General features: G+C 39.8%; 1 protein-coding gene across 1 annotated transcript in view; it reads left to right on the top strand.

The window, feature by feature from the left end:
- LOC140195895 (endothelin-converting enzyme-like 1) overlaps positions 1–20,944 on the top strand; it is a 117,743-nt gene that overhangs the window by 13,896 nt on the left and 82,903 nt on the right. Inside the window, exon 2 of the mRNA XM_072254551.1 lies at positions 18,886–18,954. Coding sequence (XP_072110652.1) covers positions 18,886–18,954 — 69 coding nt within the window. The remainder of the gene's footprint in view (positions 1–18,885; positions 18,955–20,944) is intronic.

Raw genomic sequence — 20,944 nt, forward strand, 5'->3', positions numbered from 1 at the left:
CTTTATGAATTTAATTATCTCTGATTGTCTGCATCTTTAACATTATATGCACTTATATACATTTACTGGGCTCTATTTAAAATATTTTGACTAAGACAATAAGTCACAACAGCAGAATTAGGCCATTCGGCCCATCGAGTCTGCTCTGCCATTCCATCTACTTATTTATTATCCCTCTCAACCCCATTCTCAAATCTTTTCCCCATAACCTTTGACAATCTTACAAATCAAGAACCTGTCAACGTCTGCTTTAAATACTGTATACCCACTTGAAGTACATTTGTCAAATTTCAGGGTTTGTTATGATGTTTTCATGAGAATTTGGGGAAATTATCCAGGCTTTTCAGGAAATTGGTTAGTGATCATGAACAGCTAAGTTGCTAAGGAGACACTTAGATTTTTTTCCCCTTGTGGATGGCAATCAAAAGATTCAGTAATCGATAACACCTTCCACCTGTGAACATACACATACAGATGTGACATATATAGATACAATCAAACAGAATTTTTGATACAGCATGTTACAAATTTATCATGCAGCAGAAGACAGAATAAGTAACAAAGACATTGCCAGATTTATTTCAGTCAGGTAAGACAACATGCAGACATGGGGAAGGATTTTTTTCTTTATTCATTACAGGCTGTGTACATTGCTGCCAATGCCATCATTTATTGTTCATTCCTGAATTAGGCAATCGGACCCTAAATTGAAGAGGATATTAAGAGTAAACAATTTAAAGAGAATGGCAGAATATTTTTCCTGAAGCACATTGGTTTCATGACTATTGTTACTGGGACTAGCTTTAATTCCAGATATAGTTAATTATCTGAATTTAATTTTGCAGCTATCGTGGTGGAATTTTATTCATATTTCTGGTTCATTGTTTCTTCATGTTCCATGTTCAGTGATCCTAGTCCCTGGCCATGCGTCAATAACCTCACCACTGCTCAATACTATACCTGTTTAATATGGTTGACATGGTCTTATTGTAAATGATTGCATTGGGATAAGTTAGTCAATCTTAATTAAATGAATTTGAATGAAGCTGTCATTCGCCACGCTCATCCTCCTTTGAAATAAAATTCCTCATTGATTTGTATCTGGCCTCATCTTCCAAATGTCTCTCTTGAAAAAAATGAAGAAATACACATGGAAACCAGACAAATGTGTGGTTGCACCTGAGACTGCATTATTGTATAAGACAATATGACTGAACTACAAAGGACCAAGGTACCCAAGTTGCTTAGCGGGAGTAATTGGTGTCCCTGAACACAAGAAAGTATTTATGGCAGATTCTATTTTTCTTAGATACCTTGGATTTCCCTAACTATTCATTGGGTGCTCTGTCCTTTATAGACTTCCCACAGCACTAAACTGAATCCCGCACCTTACTTTGGACAACAGATATTAATTTTGATTTATCTCCTGCATTCTTGTCAGATCTGTAGGACCGTTGTGTAATGGTTCCAGCAATTAAAGCTGTAAAGAGAATTACTCAGAACCTAATACAATGATGCTCAGAGACAGTGCACAAAGCAGCATTTTGATCAACATTGATTTCTATTGACATCTTGTGATAAACAGCAGCAGTCAAGACCTGGCATATTTGCAATGATAGCATATCTTTCTTTAAGGGGGCTGGTTGAGTCGTGGTATATCATCCTCTATTTAAATATAGAGGTAATGAGCTTGAGTATGACAACAAAAATTATTCAGGGAGTGTGTTGGCAAAAGAAAAAGTTTTACAGTGCATTCCTTTTAAGTAACCCAAACATGAAAGCAGTGGACAGGAAAGCAAGTTATAAAATTAGGGGGGGGGGGGGTCGGGCAGGGTGGAGTGTGAAGTAGAGAATGTCTATCTTCCCATCTGAGAACTCCAGACAGTGGGGTAAAGAAAAGACTGTAAAGTTTTGAGGACAATTGCATAACCTTGACAATAGATGTAGTTAACAAAAGTCCGCTGCAACACTTCTCTGTCCTTACAAGCTTAGACAATTTATTTTCCATGTGTGGAATGCTCTAAATCCAACAAACTCTGCTTATGTTCACTTTATTTCAAACTTGTGCGCGAGAATTCAACTAGATAAGAAAAATTACTCACTTACTACTTGCTGCGCTGCTGGTGTTTGGGGCAGCAAAGAAGGTCCTCCATTTCTGACAGTGTTCAGGACTTCCTTCATTGTGTCAGTAGCTTCCTCGCAGTCCTCACTGCTGTCAGTCATGCAAGTCCCGGCTGGAGACTCAGGAATACTGTCGCACTCAGATGTAGAAGGAATCTTCAAATCTTCATTGCTGTTTCTGTAACCATTTTGTCATACCAGCCAGGATTGTTAGCTCTGAGCTGAACCCCCAGACCTGGAGGACTGGTGGACCATTCTCAGTCTGTCCTCAACCTTTTGACCTATTTGGCTTGGGTGACCCTACCAAGAGCCAAAGCCTTGACTCCAAGTCATTGAGGCATGCAAGCCTTCAAACCACAACAAGGTTTTGGTCCTCTTGGAGGATAAGAAAAATTATGCCAGCTTAAATACCGTGTTCCAGTAGACTTATAATTCACTGTATTAATCCATATCAATGGTTGTTAAACAAGTCCAAGGTCTTTGCTCCATTCATCTTGAGTTAATTTTATTCCTTCACTATTTCTAAATTGAAATAGTGTTCGATATTATATTCTATTTTACATATCTCCATGCAATATCTCCCAGTTGTCGCATTCCTTCATGAACGAACCTGAGATTGTAACCATGGAATATTTTTTAGGAGTTTAAAGAGCTAGTAAAGTTAAGAAGCAAAATTTCAAAGGTAATAATGTCTAATTTACCACCAGTGCCTCATATTAGTATAGCATAATAGGAAGACAAAGCAGATGAATGAGACTGGAGAGATAAAGTAAAAAGGAAAGCTTTAGATTACTGAGGAATTAGCATTATTCCTGGGACTGGGACAGGGACAGGGAGCGAGAAATGGGGTTGTAAAACAGGACCTCTACAAAGCAGACATTTTGCAAGTAACACACACAAAAGGATGGAGGACTCAGCTAGTCAGGCAGCATCTATGGAAATGAGTAAACAGTCGATGTTTCAGGCTGAGATCCTTCTTCAGGACTGGAAAGGAAGGGGGAAGACACCAGAATAAAAAGGTGGGAGGAGGAGGATGATAGCTATGAGGTTATAGGTGAAGTCAGGGGGGTAGGAAAAATAAAGGACTGGCTACATGGACAGGTTTAAATCAGTTTGCAGGTTATTGGGAGCCTGAGGTGGAATCTGAAGAGAGAAAAGCTAATTTGGAATCAGAAGATAGGGATTCAGTTGAGGAGACATTTAGGAAGGAACATCTATAGCCAAATGCCAAAGGAAATGGAGAAGTACAAGAGATTCTGCCGATGCTGGAAATCTAGAACAACAAACACAAAATGCTAGAGGAACTCAGTGGGTTAGACAGCATCTATGGATGGGAACAACCAGTCAGTATTTCAGGCCAAGACTCTTCATCAGGACTGGAAGCAAGGCATGGAAAATAGAGAAGAAAGCTTACATCAGGTCAGGGTTTTATTGTGAAAATTGGACTGAGGTATCTAAATTTGCATTGCTAGATCTGCTTTGAAGGAATGAGGGGGTCAATTGCACTGAGTTTCAGGAGGGGCACCTTTATGAGATTTAACTATAGCAAGCCAGGATGAATTTGTTGGGGTGAAATAATGTCTGACTGATCTGGTACAATTTTCCAACATAATGGATAGGTTTGATGGGGGTAATGTAGTATGTATAGACTCCCAGAAGGCTTTTGCAAAGGTTTAGGCTTAAGAGGGCCATTGATAACATGGATCTGAAGTTGGCTCTGTAACAGGCAACAGTGGATTGTTTTGTGGACTTAAGGAGCGAAAATGGTGGCATTCTCTAAGGATTGGTGTTGAGTATAGTGCTTTCTTTCATCTCTGACCTGGATTTTGAGGGCAATACATAATTTTTAAACTTGTAGGTGATATAAAACTTGTGAATAACAAAATGGATGGTGATAAATTTCAGTAGAATATAAAATGGCTGATGGAATTGTCTTATGCATGGCATGTAAGGCCTGATATCTAGGTAGAGACATTAGAGAGAGGCAAAAATAGAATAAAGGATACTATTGTAAAAGGCGTTCACTGAGAGACCTGGGGCATGAATACAGAGAGCATTAAACATAACAGACAGAAGGGGTGCTTAATAAGATATATTTTATTCTGGACTTTGTCATTAGACTATAAAAGCATTATCAGTATGCTAAATCTTTATAAAGCACTGGAGTACTTTACTAAATTCTGGTTGCATCACCATAGTAAGGACATAAAGGCATAGAGAAGGTCCAGAAAAGGTTATGTGGATGGCTCTTGGGATGAGAGACTATAGTTACAGGGATAGCTTGAACCTTTCTTTTCAAACAGGAGAAGTCTGAAATGCAATTTGATAGTATATGAAATGTTGAAGGGTCTGGACAGAGTGGACAATGGGAGCCTGGTCCCAATGATGGAGAGGTCACAAACACAAAGTAAAGGCAAAGAGAATTAAGAGAGACAGAAGGAAAATATTTTGAATGCAACATGTGACTGGAACCTGGAACTTCCTGCGTCCATGTGAGGCACAGGCAGTTTACAAAGTGACTTTCAAGAAGGAAATGGATAAATATATGCTGAGGAAAAAATTGTAAAGCTGCGAAGAAGGGAATAGGGATAGAATAAGTGACTTGTTCTGGAAGAGACATAGTAATGGGCTGAATGGCCCCTTCTACATTTTTAACTAATCTACATTTATTTTGCTTTATGGTTCCCCTTAGTCATATCTTAGGGGAGCATTCGCTGCCTCTTTTACGTTTCAGTGGCTTGAATTGAATTTTGTATTTTAGGCCAGTTTAAATATACTCCCTCTAGCTTATATTTTATGCTTTTGACTCTGTGATCTGGTACTTTATTTGCTTAAATCAGAATGGAAATTGCCGGAAATGCACTGCGGACTAAGTAACATCTCGAAATAGAAAGGGTAGGTTATGATATTTTCAGTGTGTAATCTTTGCCAAAAGCTATTTTTATTTGCATTTTCCAGCTAACCTGCAGTGCATTTATTGCAATTTCTATTTTAATGCCAGATTTTAAGTTTCTTTTTATCTTATTTGCTTTTTTGATAACTCTTCATTTCTACACCCCTGCACCAGCTTGGGTGAATTGGTTACCTCATTATCGGAAGATTATGGATTGAAGTCCCATTCCACGTTCAACACAAAACCTCATTTGATATATCAGTATTGTGATGAGGCAGTGCTGCATTTCTTGGGGGTTCAATTATAGTCCGTTCATATTTTTTGTAGTTAAAGATCACATTATTCATGGAGTAAGAAGATACTTGCATACTAGCCTGCCTGCCGCTTTCCAACAAGGACAGCAAAACAGAACAATCCATTATCATTGCACTGCTCTTGTGGAATATTGATGTGTGTAACATGCCTGACATACTGTACCGTAAATATAACAACAGTAACTGCATTTCAAGATGATGAACTACTGCATAAACTCAATTTTTTCAGAATGTGGGCACTGATGATAAAAGCAGTGTTTATTTATTGTCCATTCCTAACTGCCCAGAAGACAGTGGTGATGAGATATCTTCCTGAACTGCTGCAGTGTTTTTAGTGAAGTTACTCCCACAGGGCTGTTGGGTAGGAAGCTCCAGGACTCAGACCCATCGAAAGAGAAAGGGCTGGCCAAACACTTCCAAGTCAGAGTGCTGCGTGATTTAGAGGGGGAACCTGCTGGCAGTGGTGTCTACATGTACCTGCAGGCTTCATCTCTCTGGGTGATAGGGATCGCAGGTTTGGGAGCTGTATCAGGGTAACCAATGTACTGTATATAAACACGGTGCATATCCTAGGACATACACACTGAAGTCACTGTGTGTTGGGAATTAATGTTTGGGAAGACAGATTGAGGTATTGATCCAGAAATATGCCTTGTCCTAGGACCTAGAGTGTCAGACATCTTCAGCGCTGTTGAAATTGCAAGTGGAGATTATTCCATCACTTCTGATTTGCACCTTGCAGACAGTGGAAAGGATTTTTTAGTGTCATTTGCTGCAGGTTATCCAACTTCTGATCCTTACTTGTGGCTTCAGTGCTTGATTACTCTTTAATGTTTATGCCACGAGAAAAGCCATTGAAGATCAAGGGTAGGCGGTTAGACTGTCTTACCTGAGATGGCCATCGTCTGACATTCTAATTGCACAGCCACTTCAGTGAAGCAAATTAGCAGCAGCAGAAAGGCCCTAACACTGATCAAGGGGTGCTTATTTCAACACTACTTCACAAATAACAATCTCAACAGTAATAGCAACAAGGACTTCCATTTACATTCCCTTAGTAATGTAACGAAGTTATTTCAAAGTCCATACAGGAAAAATACTTACTAACATAGAACATAGAACAGTACAGCACAGTACAGGCCCTTCGGCCCACAATGTTGTGCCGACCCTCAATCCCTGCCTCCCATATAAGCCCCCACCTTAAATTCCTCCATATACCTGTCTAGTAGTCTCTTAAACTTCACTAGTGTATCTGCCTCCACCACTGACTCAGGCAGTGCATTCCATGCACCAACCACTCTCTGAGTAAAAAACCTTCCTCTAATATCCCCCTTGAACTTCCCACCCCTTACCTTAAAGCTATGTCCTCTTGTATTGAGCAGTGGTGCCCTGGGGAAGAGGTGCTGGCTATCCACTCTATCTATTCCTCTTATTATCTTGAACACCTCTATCATGTCTCCCCTCATCCTCCTTCTCTCCAAAGAGTAAAGCCCTAGTTCCCTTAATCTCTGATCATAATGCATACTCTCTAAACCAGGCAGCATCCTGGTAAATCTCCTCTGTACCCCTTCCAATGCTTCCACATCCTTCCTATAGTGAGGTGACCAGAACTGGACACAGTACTCCAAGTGTGGATGAACCAGAGTTTACAGAGTTGCATCATTACATCACGACTCTTAAACTCTATCCCTCGGCTTATGAAAGCTAACACCCCATAAGCTTTCTTAACTACCCTATCCACCTGTGAGGCAACTTTCAGGGATCTGTGGACATGTATCCCCAGATCCCTTTGCTCCTCCACACTACCAAGTATCCTGCCATTTACTTTGTACTCTGCCTTGGAGTTTGTCCTTCCAAAGTGTACCACCTCACACTTCTCCGGGTTGAACTCCATCTGCCACTTCTCAGCCCACTTCTGCATCCTACTAATGTCTCTCTGTAATCTTTGACAATCCTCTACACTATCTACAACACCACCAACCTTTGTGTCATCTGCAAACTTGCTAACCCACCCTTCTACCCCCACATTCAGGTCATTAATGAATATCACAAAAAGTAGAGGTCCCAGAACAGATCCTTGTGGGACACCACTAGTCACAATCCTCCAATATGAATGTACTTCCTCCACCACGATCTCTGCCTTCTGCAGGTAAGCCAATTCTGAATTCACCTGGCCAAACTTCCCTGGATCCCATGCCCTCTGACTTTCCAAATAAGCCTACCGTGTGGAACCTTGTCAAATGCCTTACTAAAATCCATATAGATCACATCCACTGCACTACCCTCATCTATATGCCTGGTCACCTCCTCAAAGAACTCTATCAGGCTTGTTAGACACGATCTGCCCTTCACAAAGCCATGCTGACAGTCCCTGACCAGACTATGATTCTCTAAATGCCCAGAGATCCTATCTCTAAGAATCTTTTCCAACAGCTTTCCCACCACAGATGTAAGGCTCACTGGTCTATAATTACCCGGACTATCCCTACTACCTTTTTAGAACAAAGGGACAACATTCACCTCCCTCCAATCCTCCGGTACCATTCCTGTGGACAACGAGGACATAAAGATCCTAGCCAGAGGCTCAGCAATCTCTTCTCTCCCCTCATGGAGCAGCCTGGGGAATATTCCATCAGGCCCCGGGGACTTATCCGTCCTAATGTATTTGAACAACTCCAACACCTCCTCTCCCTTAATCTCAACATGCTCCAGAACATCAACCTCACTCATATTGTCCCCACCATCATCAAGTTCCCTCTCATTGGTGAATACTGAAGAGAAGTATCCATTGAGGACCTCACTCACTTCCACAGCCTCCAGGCACATCTTCCCACCTTTATCTCTAATCGGTCCTACCTTCACTCCTGTCATCCTTTTTTTCTTCATATAATTGAAGAATGCCTTGGAGTTTTCCTTTACCCTACTCGCCAAGGCCTTCTCATGCCCCCTTCTTGCTCTTCTCAGCCCCTTCTTAAGCTCCTTTCTTGCTACCCTATATTCCTCAATAGACCCATATGATCCTTGCTTCCTAAACCTCATGTATGCTGCCTTCTTCCACCTGACTAGATTTTCCACCTCACTTGTCACCCATGGTTCCTTTACCCTACCATTCTTTATCTTCCTCACCGGGACAAATTTATCCCTAACATCCTACAAGAGATCTCTAAACATCGACCACATGTCCATAGTACATTTCCCTACAAAAACATCATCCCAATTCACAAGTTCTAGCCTTATAGCCTCATAATTTGCCCTTCCCCAATTAAAAATTTTCCTGTCCTCTCTGATTCTATCCTTTTCCATGATAGTGCTAAAGGCCAGGGAGTGGTGGTCACTGTCCTACTGTCACATGGTTGTAGCATTTAGCATAATGCTGTTACAAAATCAGTAACACGGATTCAGTTCCACCGCTGTCTATAAGGAGTTTGTACCTACTCCCTTTGCCCACGTAGGTTTCCTCCACGAGCTCTGGTTTCCTCCCACATGCCAAAAATGTACAGGTTAGCAGGTTAATAGGTCACATGGGTGTAATTGAGCAGCGCAGCCTCGTTGAGCCAGAAGGGCCTGCTATTATGCTTGAAATTCTTAATAAACGTAAATACTGTTGTTCTCATCTTCTAAATCTGCACATTCTTTTCAGACTTACTGTAGATTGGATTGCACCAAGTTTTTGGGGTGCTGAATTGGATCTAAGCTTGCCCAGCCATCTTAATCAGGTAAAGTGGAAGAGGCAGCGGTCACACCTAAGCCATGAAACAGCGCTGTTGCCTCCTGCGTCCCGAATGATCCTAAGCCACTGTGAGCTGTGGTAGTGTCAGGGCATTAGAGTGAGGCATCCGTGAACTGTAAGTACTAGTGTCCCGACTCCTTGATTAATGGTATGCATCGGCAAGGGTCAGGTTTTTAGCACATTAAAATGACTGGCTGATTTCTGAAATATTCAAGTCATGTCCGAGAGGAGCACTTTAAATCATGCATGCTTCCCCACTTCAAATGGGCTCTGGTTACTGTTGAACTTTGTGTTAATTACAAAGGTCAGATGTCGCCACCGTTTGATCTCGTCTCCGGCAAATAGTGAAGGGGCACTGATGACATCACTGTGTGTTTGAATTGTGATGGGGAAACGAGAGCGGTGTTGAGCTGAATTGAAACAGCCAGCGCCCAGTCCAATTCCCTGATGGAAACGCCTCAGCACAGAGAGTGCGGCCACCGAAAGGTGCACAGCATGATTTCTGTGCACGATCTCTCCATCAAAATCAGTTGCAAATGCGTCCAGTTTCCAAGTATTGGTTTTTAAGTCTAAATGTTTTTTGTGTAAGTGTTGCCAAAAGCTGTTTGAAAGTCTTGCATTACATTACAAGAAGTCACAACATTATTTGCTTTGGTCAGACCACTCAGAAGGTCATTCCTCAAATGATTTACGCCAAACTTGCTCTTCTGTTGACTTGTCGGTGTTATTACCAAAGGAATTTCTAAAGGCAGACGGTTACTACTATTGATGATAGATGTTTTGGGTTTATCCTCAATAACAAAATCAGTATTTTAATAATCCCCCCTCCATCCCCTGGCTAACACCATACTAACAATACCAATGCACTACCACCACTCACTCTCTACCCCAGAGAATATGTTGTTATTTTCCTGACAAACTATGCTTCATGCATTAGTGATGTCCTTCTCAGTAGGTTAACCAGTATGTCTTGAGGCAGGCTACTGAACTGAAATCAGCATTCTGTGAATACAGCTTCCAATTGCTTTCATAAAGCCCAGAAGGGTTTCCAAGAAAACAGCAGCAATTTCAAAATCACTCAAAAGTAATTTAATAATTGAATTACCTTACAAAATTATATCGCAATGTTTACTCCTGAATGAGGTGTTAAACAGAGGCCCTGTGGTCATCTCAGGTGAACATTGATATCTTACTTTTGAATATAAAAGGTCTGGCTAATATTTATCTCTCTTTCAACAGTACAATATCTGGTCATTCTCTGTTTCCTGCTTGTACATAAGCTCTGTGTTACACCAGTGACTACAATTATAAATGTAGTTCATTGTCTATAAATTGTTTTGAGATGCTGTGATGTAGAGTCAGAGAGCACAAAAACACAGAAGCAGGCCATTTGGCCCATCTAGTTCATTGCAAACTGTTACTCTGCCTGCACCTGAACAACAGCCTTCCATATCCCAGTCATCCATGATGGAAAGTTCTCCTAGATTTTACAGTCAAACCCACATTCACCACTACCACTGGCAATTAGTTCCACACTTTCAGCACTCTCTGAGTGAAGAAGCTCCCTCTCAGGCTCCCCTTAAATATTTCACCATTCACCCTTAACCTATGACCTCTAGTTCTAGTCTTACTCAACCTCAGTGGAAAAAGCATGCTTGCATTTACTGTATCTTTACTTCTCATGATTTGGTATGACTCTATCGAAGCTCCCCTCACTCTCCTATCCAGGGAAAAAAAAAGTCCTAATCTGTTCAACTTTTTCCTACAACTCAGATCCTAAAGTCTTGGCAACATTCTAGTAAATTTTCTCTGCACTTTTTCAAACTTGTTGATATCTTTCCTGTAGGCAAGCAACCAGAACTGCACACAATACTCCAAATACTCCATGTCATGGACAATAATGCATTTTATGTGAGTCTTACTGTTTGAGTAATGTTTCAGTGTTGGAGATTTCAGATCTATATGGTGGGACTTGGATCAGGTACTATGTGAAGATGGGAGAAATGGATATAATCTTGGAGGTAGAACAAAATATGGTTTTCATTTGAATTGGAGGAGGTCAGTGTCATGTTTGTAACTCCAGAAACTAATCAAAAGAAAAACACAGGAGACTTCTTGTCTACTTCATTTTTCTTTTGCAAGGTGCTCACATATGACATGGTGGCGTAATGACAGATTTCATTCATGTACTTCTTACATAATTCTTTACATTAATGAATTATGTAAAGAATGATTAACCAAACAATATATTTACAAGATTACTCAAATATTACTGAAATATTAAATACACAACACTCCTCCCTGATTAGCTACAATTCAATATAGAATGCATCTCAACTGAAATGTGTATTGTTCTCCAGTCATTTTAAATATATATATATGTGTGTGTGTGTACACAACTACTATAAAGACGTCCGCAGTTCAATAAATTTTAAATTATCCTATTCAATTAATTACTGTGGAGGATTTCTTACTCTTGTGGGATAACTTCTTTCCTGACAAAGGGGATCACTCTGCTTGACAGGTGAGACTTGTGGCTGTGAATCAATCTCCGGTTCTGGTGCCTCCTCCACGGCGATTGCAGGAGATGACTCTGAGACTGCAGGAAGTGGTTCTGACAGCTCTGGACACCTTTCTTCTCCAACAATTGACTCACCTCTCCACAAGTGATCGATGTGTCATCTTTAAATGACGTCAGACACAATCTCCACTGTGTAGGAGAGTGGTCCAATGATGATACCCGTGATAGAGCTGACAAATTTTACAAGTTTCTGCAACTTATTTTGATCTTGTGCAGTAGCTCCCCCCTGCCCCCCAACACTGGCTCCCATACGAGATGGTGATTCAGCCAGTCAGAATTCTCTCTGTGGTACATTTGTAGAAGTTTTCAAGTGTTTTAGTTGACAAACCAAATCTCCTCAAACTCCGAATAAAATATAGCCGCAGTCTTGCCTTCCTTATAGCTGTATTGGTGTGTTGCATCCAGGTTAGAGATATTGACACCCAGGAACTTGAAGCCGCTCACTCTGATCCCTCTATGAGGGCTGGTTTGTGTTCCCTCGTCTCACCCTTCCTGGTCCACAAGCTGCTCTTTGGTCTTACTGACATAGTATGCAAGGATGTTGCCGTGACTCCACTCAACTATCTTCACTCGGAGGGTCCTAAGAGTGTGGCATGTGCTGCCAGCACAAGTGGTCCACGTCATGTTTAAGAGAAGTTTGATTAGATACATAGATAGTAGGGATATGGAGAGCTATGGACACGGTGCAGGTCATAGGGAGTACGCAGTTTAAACGCTTTTTTTCAGCATGGATTAAATGGGTTGTATGGCCTGTTTCTGTGCTACATCCTCTGTGACTCTATACCTCTAAACACTTTGGACTCTTCTTCCAACTACATCCCCAGCTAAGTCCACTTTCCTGAAGTGTTTCTCTCCAGAAAAGTTTGCATAGATATCCACTTTTCTGGACAGAGGGTATTGATCTACTTTCAGCACTGGGTTGACAGTGACACTAAAACCACCACAGATCCTGACAAACCCATCTTTCTTGGCTAGTAGGACGATTGGCATTGCCCATGGGCTCCATTTAACCTTGCAGAGAATTCCTTCAGCCTCCGTGCAATCTAGCTCACTGGCTACTTTATCATGGCTGGTATAATGAACTGGACAGGCTTTGTAAAACTTGGGAGTGCCATTTTCATTTAGTGCCATCCTTGAACACTGCTGTGGCATTATCCAGTACCTTTCATAATTCACTCTCAATTGACTGTATTGCAAGGGATGTGGCATGCAAAATGTGCCTGGATCTCCCATCAAGTTGTAGTTGCTTCAGCCAATCACTGCTGCAAAATGTTGACCCTCCTGTTCTTACCACATACAAACTCAATGGGGCTTGTTGGTCACTGTATTTCACTGTTACAAATGTCATTCCCACAGAAGTTATCTTTTCTCCAGTGTAAGTTCTTACATAGATATCTGCAGGCTTCAGTTCAGTATCTTTGAAATGCTGTTCAATCTCATTTTGCAGAATGACTGAAACAGTTGAGCCAATGTCCAATTACATTTTAATTAATTTGACATTCACTTCTGGTATAAGCCATAATGCTTATATATTGTTAATTTTCACACAATAAATCTCAAGGCTACACAGTCCTGTATCACTCTCATCATTATCAGATTTTTAATCAACAGTATCCAGGTAGGTTGGATACTGTCCTTTTTGGCTCTTTTTGAAACTGCAACTTGACTTTTCTTCTTTTTCTCTTACCAGTACAGTCCATTTATTTTTGCCTGCCCAATGTGCTCTTTGTATGTGTAGTAATTGGTTGCATTTTCTGCAAGTTTTGCCTTTAATCCTGCATTTATTTGTATGTGAGCCCCTGCCACAATGGTGACATAATTTGATTGGCCAGGCTGGTTTCTGTTTAAATGTTGCAATTCTGTTCATGCTCACTTTCATTCCTGAGCGCAACTCAATTGCGTCTCTGACTGCTGTTTTGATTGATTCAGTGATTTCAACTGCTCATTTAAATATGAGTTGTGCTTCAGTTAGGAGCCATTTTTGAATGCTTTCTTGTAAGATTTCACAAACTAAACAATCTCTCAGTGCATCATTAAGCCCATTACTGAACTGACGATGCTTGGACAATTTCTTCAATTCATATTTAATTAAGTTGTAGTGGACTCCTCTTACTTTTCAAAGCATTCAAAAATCAATATGGTTTTGGTTCTTAATGTTCCTGCATTACATTCACGATATTATCAAAGCTTACTTTGGCTGGTTTGGTTGGAGCAGTTAAACTTCTAAGCAAACTGTATACTTTTTCACCCATTGCGCTCATCAGCACTGGCACTCATTTTTTATTGGCTATTTCATTTTCTTCAAAATACAGCTCAATTAATTCAATATACATCATCCAGTTATCTGTTGTGCAATCAAATGTGTCCATCTTTCTGATGTATCCATCTATTTCTGTATATTTATTTATTTATTATTATTATTATCATCCAGTACTCACTGCTTATAAACCTGTGGCTGTGCTATTTTCTTGTTAGTTTTGTCCACTTTCTGTCTTTTATTAAAACTCAAAATGTCTCTCCTCCCTTGTGAAGAAAAATGTGCTGTGCTTCAATAAGTAGGTAATTGTCTCAGATTCATTTTTAACCTTCCTTATCACTACTGTTATGTTCTGTAACTCCAGAAATTAATCAAAAGAAAAACACAGGAGCTGGATACTTGCCTATCTGGTTTTTCTTTTTGTTTTCTTTAGTAAGGTGCTCACCTATGATGTGGTGCATAATGTTGTATACCATTCACGTACTTCTCACATGTAATCAATATTGAATTACGTAAACAAAGAATGCTTAATCAAACAATATATTTACAATATTACTCAAATATTGTTGTTGTTGTTGTTCGTCCATCGTACGTCGATGAGGACCTCGACACCATTGATGATGGTGTCGAGACTAGTGCGTGATTAGGATTTAAGTGACAGAGAGTTGCGCAGCGTCAGCCTCACTCTCTCTTCCCAATTCCCATCTGGATCCAGTGGCAAGACAGAGTCGAGACGGCTGGAGATGGGACTAGGCGCAGTGGACGACCAGAACGTCTTCTGTGTCTTGTCCTGCTCTACACGTTCCACGACGCTTGCAGGGACCGCCTTCTTGACCGTTGGACCTTCCATTGGTCTCGTCCGCTCAATCCGCCGGAGTCTGTCTTCACATGCTGGGATAGACAACTCCCTATCTCACCGAGGGTTTGAGACCCGTCGGTTACCCTCAAATATTACAGACATATTAAATACACTACAGTCATGAATTCTGTGATAGGAGAATGAAGTGGTATAATAGATGACCGTCTGATGTAATATACACAATTTACAAAGAAAGTTCCATTTCTAGATGAAAAATAATTAGTGACATTAAAAACTATTTGTTTTCATCCCTCTGGTAGTCTAAAACTTGTTTGATGTAAAGTTACATTATGCACATCTAAACTAATTAATTATTGAGATTTTTTTTGGGAACATAATTAAATACATTAATAACCATCCAACTAAACTGATTCCTGGGTTTCCACAAAGGATTGTGAGTCTTTGGGGAGAAGTAGAAATCCAAACTGTTAGAGTCAGTTGCATACTTCTTGCTGCCTCAGTAAAACAGCCAGCAAACTCAAGGATTCCACCCACCGCAGACATCTAGTCTTTTGCCGTAGGCCGAATCAAAGGTGGTGACGAATCAGCATGCAGGAGGCTGAGGGGTGCCGCAACAACCTCTTACTCAATGTCAGCAAGACCAAGGAGCTAATTATTGACTTCAGGAGAAGGAAACCAGAGGCCCATGAGCCTGTCCTCATTGGAGGATCAGAGATGGAGAAGGCCCTTTAAATACCTCAGTGTTATCATTTCAGAGGGCTTGTCCTGGGCCCAGCACGTAAGTAGAATAACAAGGAAAGCACGGCAGCACCTCTACTTCCTTAGGAGTCTGCAAATGTTTGGCATAACATCTAAAACTTTGGCAAACTTCTATAGATGTGCAACAGAGCATATATTGACTGGCTGCTTCACAGCCTGGTATGGAAACACCAATGCCCTTGGAGAGAAAATCCTACAAAAAATAGCGGAAGGAACCCAGTCCATGATGGGTAAAGCAGGAGAGCAACATCTATGATCAGGGGCCCCCACCTCCCAGGCCATACATTCTCCTCGCTGCTGCCGTCAGGAAGAAGGTTCAGGAGCCCCGAGACTCACAGGGTTCAGGAACAGTTATGACCCTTCAACCAACAGGCTCTTAAACCAGGGAGGGAGATAAGGTTCACTCAACTTCATTTGCCCCATCACTGAAATGTTCTCACCACTTATGAACTCACTTCAAAGACCCTTCATCTCATTTTCTTGATATTTATTGCTTATTTATTATTATTATTATTATTATTTCCTTTTTTTTGTATTTGCAGTTAGCTGTGTTTTGCACACTGGCTATATACTCTGCTGGTGAGGTCTTCATTAATTCCATTATGGTTATTGAATTTATTGAGTATGTCCACAAGAAAATTAATTTTGGGCTTGTATATGGTGACATATATGCACTTTGATAATAAATTTACTTTGGACTTTGAACTTTTCTTCTCTAACACTCTGGGCAGAAAATGCGAAAGCCTGAAAGCACATACCACCAGGCTCATGGACAGCTTCTACCCCACTATTAGAAGACTATTAAATCATTCCCTGATACAATATGATGGACTTTTGATCTCACAATCTATGATCTTGCACCTTATTGTTTATCTGCACTGCACTTCTTTTGTAGCTGTTGCATCTTATTTTGTATTCTGTTATTAGTTTAGCTTGTTCAACCTAAATGTACGCTGTAATGATCTCATCGAACAGTATACAAAAGAAGTTTTTCACTGTATCTCAGTACATATGACAATAATAAATCAATTCCAATTCTAATAGATCTTTTAAACTGTAACTCTGATGTGAAAATTAGCAAATAAATATGTTTACCATTATGGATGTTATTTGTACACTGGATATTGTACAAATGAATAATAGTTAATCATTATTACCAATGTTTGCATCTTCTGGTTCTCCATTAAAATCACAAGTAATTTTTTCAGTTATTGGGTTGATATTTACAGCAATATCAATCACTTAATATTTGTAGTACATTCAGGTGCTGTGAAATACCAATAAAATTTTATCACATCGATTTCTACAACATGACAAATGCTCTGACAAGTTAAAATGCAACTTATAAAGAAAAATGTTCACTCAGTATGCAATGGATTTATTAAAATAATTTTCTCCACCAACAATCTGAGAATCAAATTCCCCTTATGATATTTGTCTCCATTTCTAAATAATTCATGGCAGCCATTAGAGAGCTATTCAGACTAATCCTATAAGTGTGTTATGGCTTCTGGATCATTCTACCTTCCTGTGCTGCCACCTTCATGGATCAGTGCTGAATCCCAAGGACTTTCTGATCTTTTGTGCTTCACATTGTACCACAAAATTTCCCTCAACTTGTTTGTCCTTCAAATATCCTTTATTCCACAACTTCTGGCTTGAGTTCCATTTGCTACTTTTCTGCCAAAGTGACCAATCCATTAACATCTTCATGCACTCTGCAGCTTTCTTTGTCTGGCAGATCAGCAATTTTTATAGTACCTGCGAACATTATAATCATGGCCAGATGCAAATCATTGTACCAGGTAGAATCTTATACAAGCAGTTCTGCAAACACTCAGACACTCACCAATTGACTTTGATCCCGTGCTCGCTTTCTGTGATGCAATGTCGGAAAAAACATGCCACTTTGTCTCCACTTCTACAGAGCTCTGTTTTTCAGATCAGTGTCCTATTTGTGGCCTTGTTAAAAGCCTTTGCAATAGCCATTAAGCATCAAATGCATTTGACTCATCTTCTCCACCTGAATAACTCTTCCGTAAGTTCAGTCATCCAGATATGTTTGTACCTAACAAATCTGTGCTGACTTTTCCTTGATTAAAAGAATTTTTTCTGTCCATCAATTTTTTGTCCTAATAATTGGTCCTTTACTGCAGCTGGCTAACAATCTATTCCTTTCTACCATTTTAAATAATAGTATCACAACAGCAGTGTCCAGCTCTCTAGTGTTTTGTCCATAGCTTTTTTTTTCTGGTTTGCCCAAGAGCCTAGGATACATTTAATCTACAACAGATAATTTATTTGCTTTTTAAAACTTGCTAATACTTCTTTTCATTCCAACTAATACTTCCCCATTTTAATTTTTTACCACACTATCTATATAACCACGACCACCCAATTTAGTTTTGTGAAAATTTAAATAAAGTCTTCATTTGGAAGCTGATATCCACCCCTGCAAATAGGCTGCCTCTTTAGTGTTTGTAATATGGACAGTAAATCTGAATTTGCAAACATTTTCGCCCAAAGTTTTGAAGTGATTTAGTTTGGTGTACTGCTCAACCGCATAGTAGATTGATGACATCTGGGACTGAGACCAGTTAGGCAGATAATTATACGCTTGATAAATAGGAATCCTGTATAATTACAGGTGCTTTGTGATTGACCTTGTTTTTGGCATTACGGTGCTCAATTTAATCTTTCATTAACCCAACAGAAGTAAAGCAGCCACTGATCTCCACTTTGATTAACAATCAATAAAATGTAAACAAAACAAAGGAATAAGAACATTCACTTTGAAGACCAAAAACGCATGATTTTTTAAAATTCCGGAAATAATTTATTTTATTTTTTGATTTTATTCATATTGTGTTATGTTACCTCTAGACAGAAGCACTCTTAAGGTAAATGGCATGAGAGGATGACTCTAAATACCATGAGGTAGTGATGAGCATTGAAATTTTAAGTCAGGAAGATAATACAATTGGGAATAGAGTTTAATTCTTAATTTCTGTATCTTGAAGACAAGAGAAGGTATGATTTTTGTCATGCAATCTTCATTTGTATTTTCCCATTGTTGTTTTGTGTTATCATTATCTAGTAAATCCAAGCCTACATACTGTTCTTTATCCATTCTTCAGCAATCCCATTTGTTACAATTCAGCAACAATTACCAAAGATAAAAGAAATTACAGGTGAAGCCTACAAGCATGTCAAAGTAGCAGATGAACCAAACCATTGTGAGTTTTGATATTCACTATTAATACCCTGTGACAGATGTTGCAATTGTTTTGAATATCTGGTGAAAATTTGATTAACATAGAGTCACGTTTCTTTCCGAAGATAGCCCATAATTAACATTTTGGATTAATAACACTTTTAAAATGGTATTAATCTGTTCCAATATTTTCTAGATTGACCAAGATCGACTCACACTGCCAGAGCGTACTCTTTACTTTGGGGAGGATGAAGAAAGTGAAAAGGTAATTTTTTTTTAAATGGCAAATTAGTGTGACAATATAACTGGAAGAAAACTGTACGTGCTGTTTCAATTGGCCTTTGTGTATATGCATAGGGATATTAGGTTAGAGTCTGCAGATACATCTGATGATTCAGAATACTGCAATTTACATCATAGAGAACAAACATAATTTGTGAATGTATGTTACAATGCTTAATGTAATTTCACAGCCTCTGCTGGGATCTGAGTTAAATATAGATATTACGAGTGGAATCAATCTTCATTTAATATCCCCTGTACATCTTCAAGGAATATCTGATTTGGTTATCTCCAGGACACCATGCAATAAGCAGCCATATGAAATGGCATCCTGCTGTACCATGAGAGAAATATTATCAGAGCTCTCTCTGACTACCTGCTCGTGAGGCATTCTGTCAGTTTATTTTTCCCAGGCTAACGATTTCTTGTGTACGCATTCTTGATGCTTTGGGACAATGCCTCCCACATCTCTGTAGGATCAAGTCAAATTAATCTGACACTGGGAACATTCTGTCAGCTTCGTCAGCCTGCCTCAGTTTTGTGATCCCTCTTACAGATTTCCCAAGGGAGTCAAATATTGACTCCAGTCAGCATATGTGACAAACATTCAAAAAAGAATACGTGGATATTTTATCAGAGAAAGAAATTTTAAGGAAGAATTCTATGAAACAGTGAATGTGACATTCTCCACCAGTAATATTGGAGCCCATTAAATGGTACCCACACTGTGGGGCCCTGAAGCTTGTTTAGAATGGAGTGTTGTGTGCACTTTGATGCAGCCCCGAAATTATCCCAGTACCAAATGTTCAAGCATATGCCGTGTGCGAGATTCTCATGGAGTTCAATTTGAAAAATAGGTCCAAACAACTAACATGATTAAGATCCTTTAAGATCTTTCATATACGAGTCCTCTGGCACACTTATAATGGCTCTCTACTTCTTAGTAAATGTGTCCCACAATTGTGGACAGGCCTGGATCAGAGAGACTTTGAGTTCCAAGAGACTGGCGCTTTCCCTAACCCTTTTATTCAATGAATGTTGAAGAATTAGCATTATATAAATGTTCCTTGTATTGCAAGAACATCACCACAGAAGCATCAGGACGCACAGTCTGTCTAGAGTATTTTCATTACCCACAAAGTGAGAGCTTCTTCCAATCATGCTGTTTAACATCTTGGCAGAAAGCTATGTAATTGCATCCACAGTTTCAGAACAATCCATGAATGTGTCCATCAAGTTAGAATTATGTGCCTTGGTGATAGATGGATGTTGCTACGAATTGAGTTACTATCCATCTCCATCTGGATAAGAGAATCTTGTGTAATGAGTGAATTGCCGTGCTTCAACTGGTTAGTTTGGTCTCGCACATCGTCTGCCTAAGCAGGTAAGACACAATAGCTTCCCCTGACCACTGTGAGAGGAAGAATTGCTTCATGAATATACATGACTGAGCATGTTCTCAGAATGAGGTGAAATGGTTCTTTAATATGAGGTGAATGGTGATCTTTTGGATTACTTTTCCATGATCCTTTAAATATGATCAGCCAGCTCCAGTCTCGCTGACTGCTCTCCATTATCCCAGTCCTCCTCCTACAATCCCAATAAACACTTTTCAGTTTATACTATCTAGGCCCTATGCTGCCTCTTCAGTACTCCGAGTTAACTTCGTTTGAATGGTGCTGCTGAAGCTGTGCGACAGCTTACAGAAGGCAAGAAATATGACTAAAGTCATTACTAATAACACCTTTTCTCAAGTAAATTGTGGTCATCTATTACCGCAAACAATAAGGAAACAAGCAGAGATGAAGCTGATTCAAAGCATGAGCTGTACTGCAGTTTCGCAAAGCCAAAACATAACATGTTCAAGACATGGTCGCAGACAGAGTTGGTATCGCTGTCGCTGTTGGAGTGAGTAGTCTGGAGGGGAGTCGATGCGGATGAGTTTTGATGTCTGTCCACCGAACCCTGATGTG

The sequence above is a fragment of the Mobula birostris genome, chromosome 4 (genome assembly GCF_030028105.1).
Source record: "Mobula birostris isolate sMobBir1 chromosome 4, sMobBir1.hap1, whole genome shotgun sequence".
NCBI classification, from domain to species: domain Eukaryota; kingdom Metazoa; phylum Chordata; class Chondrichthyes; order Myliobatiformes; family Myliobatidae; genus Mobula; species Mobula birostris.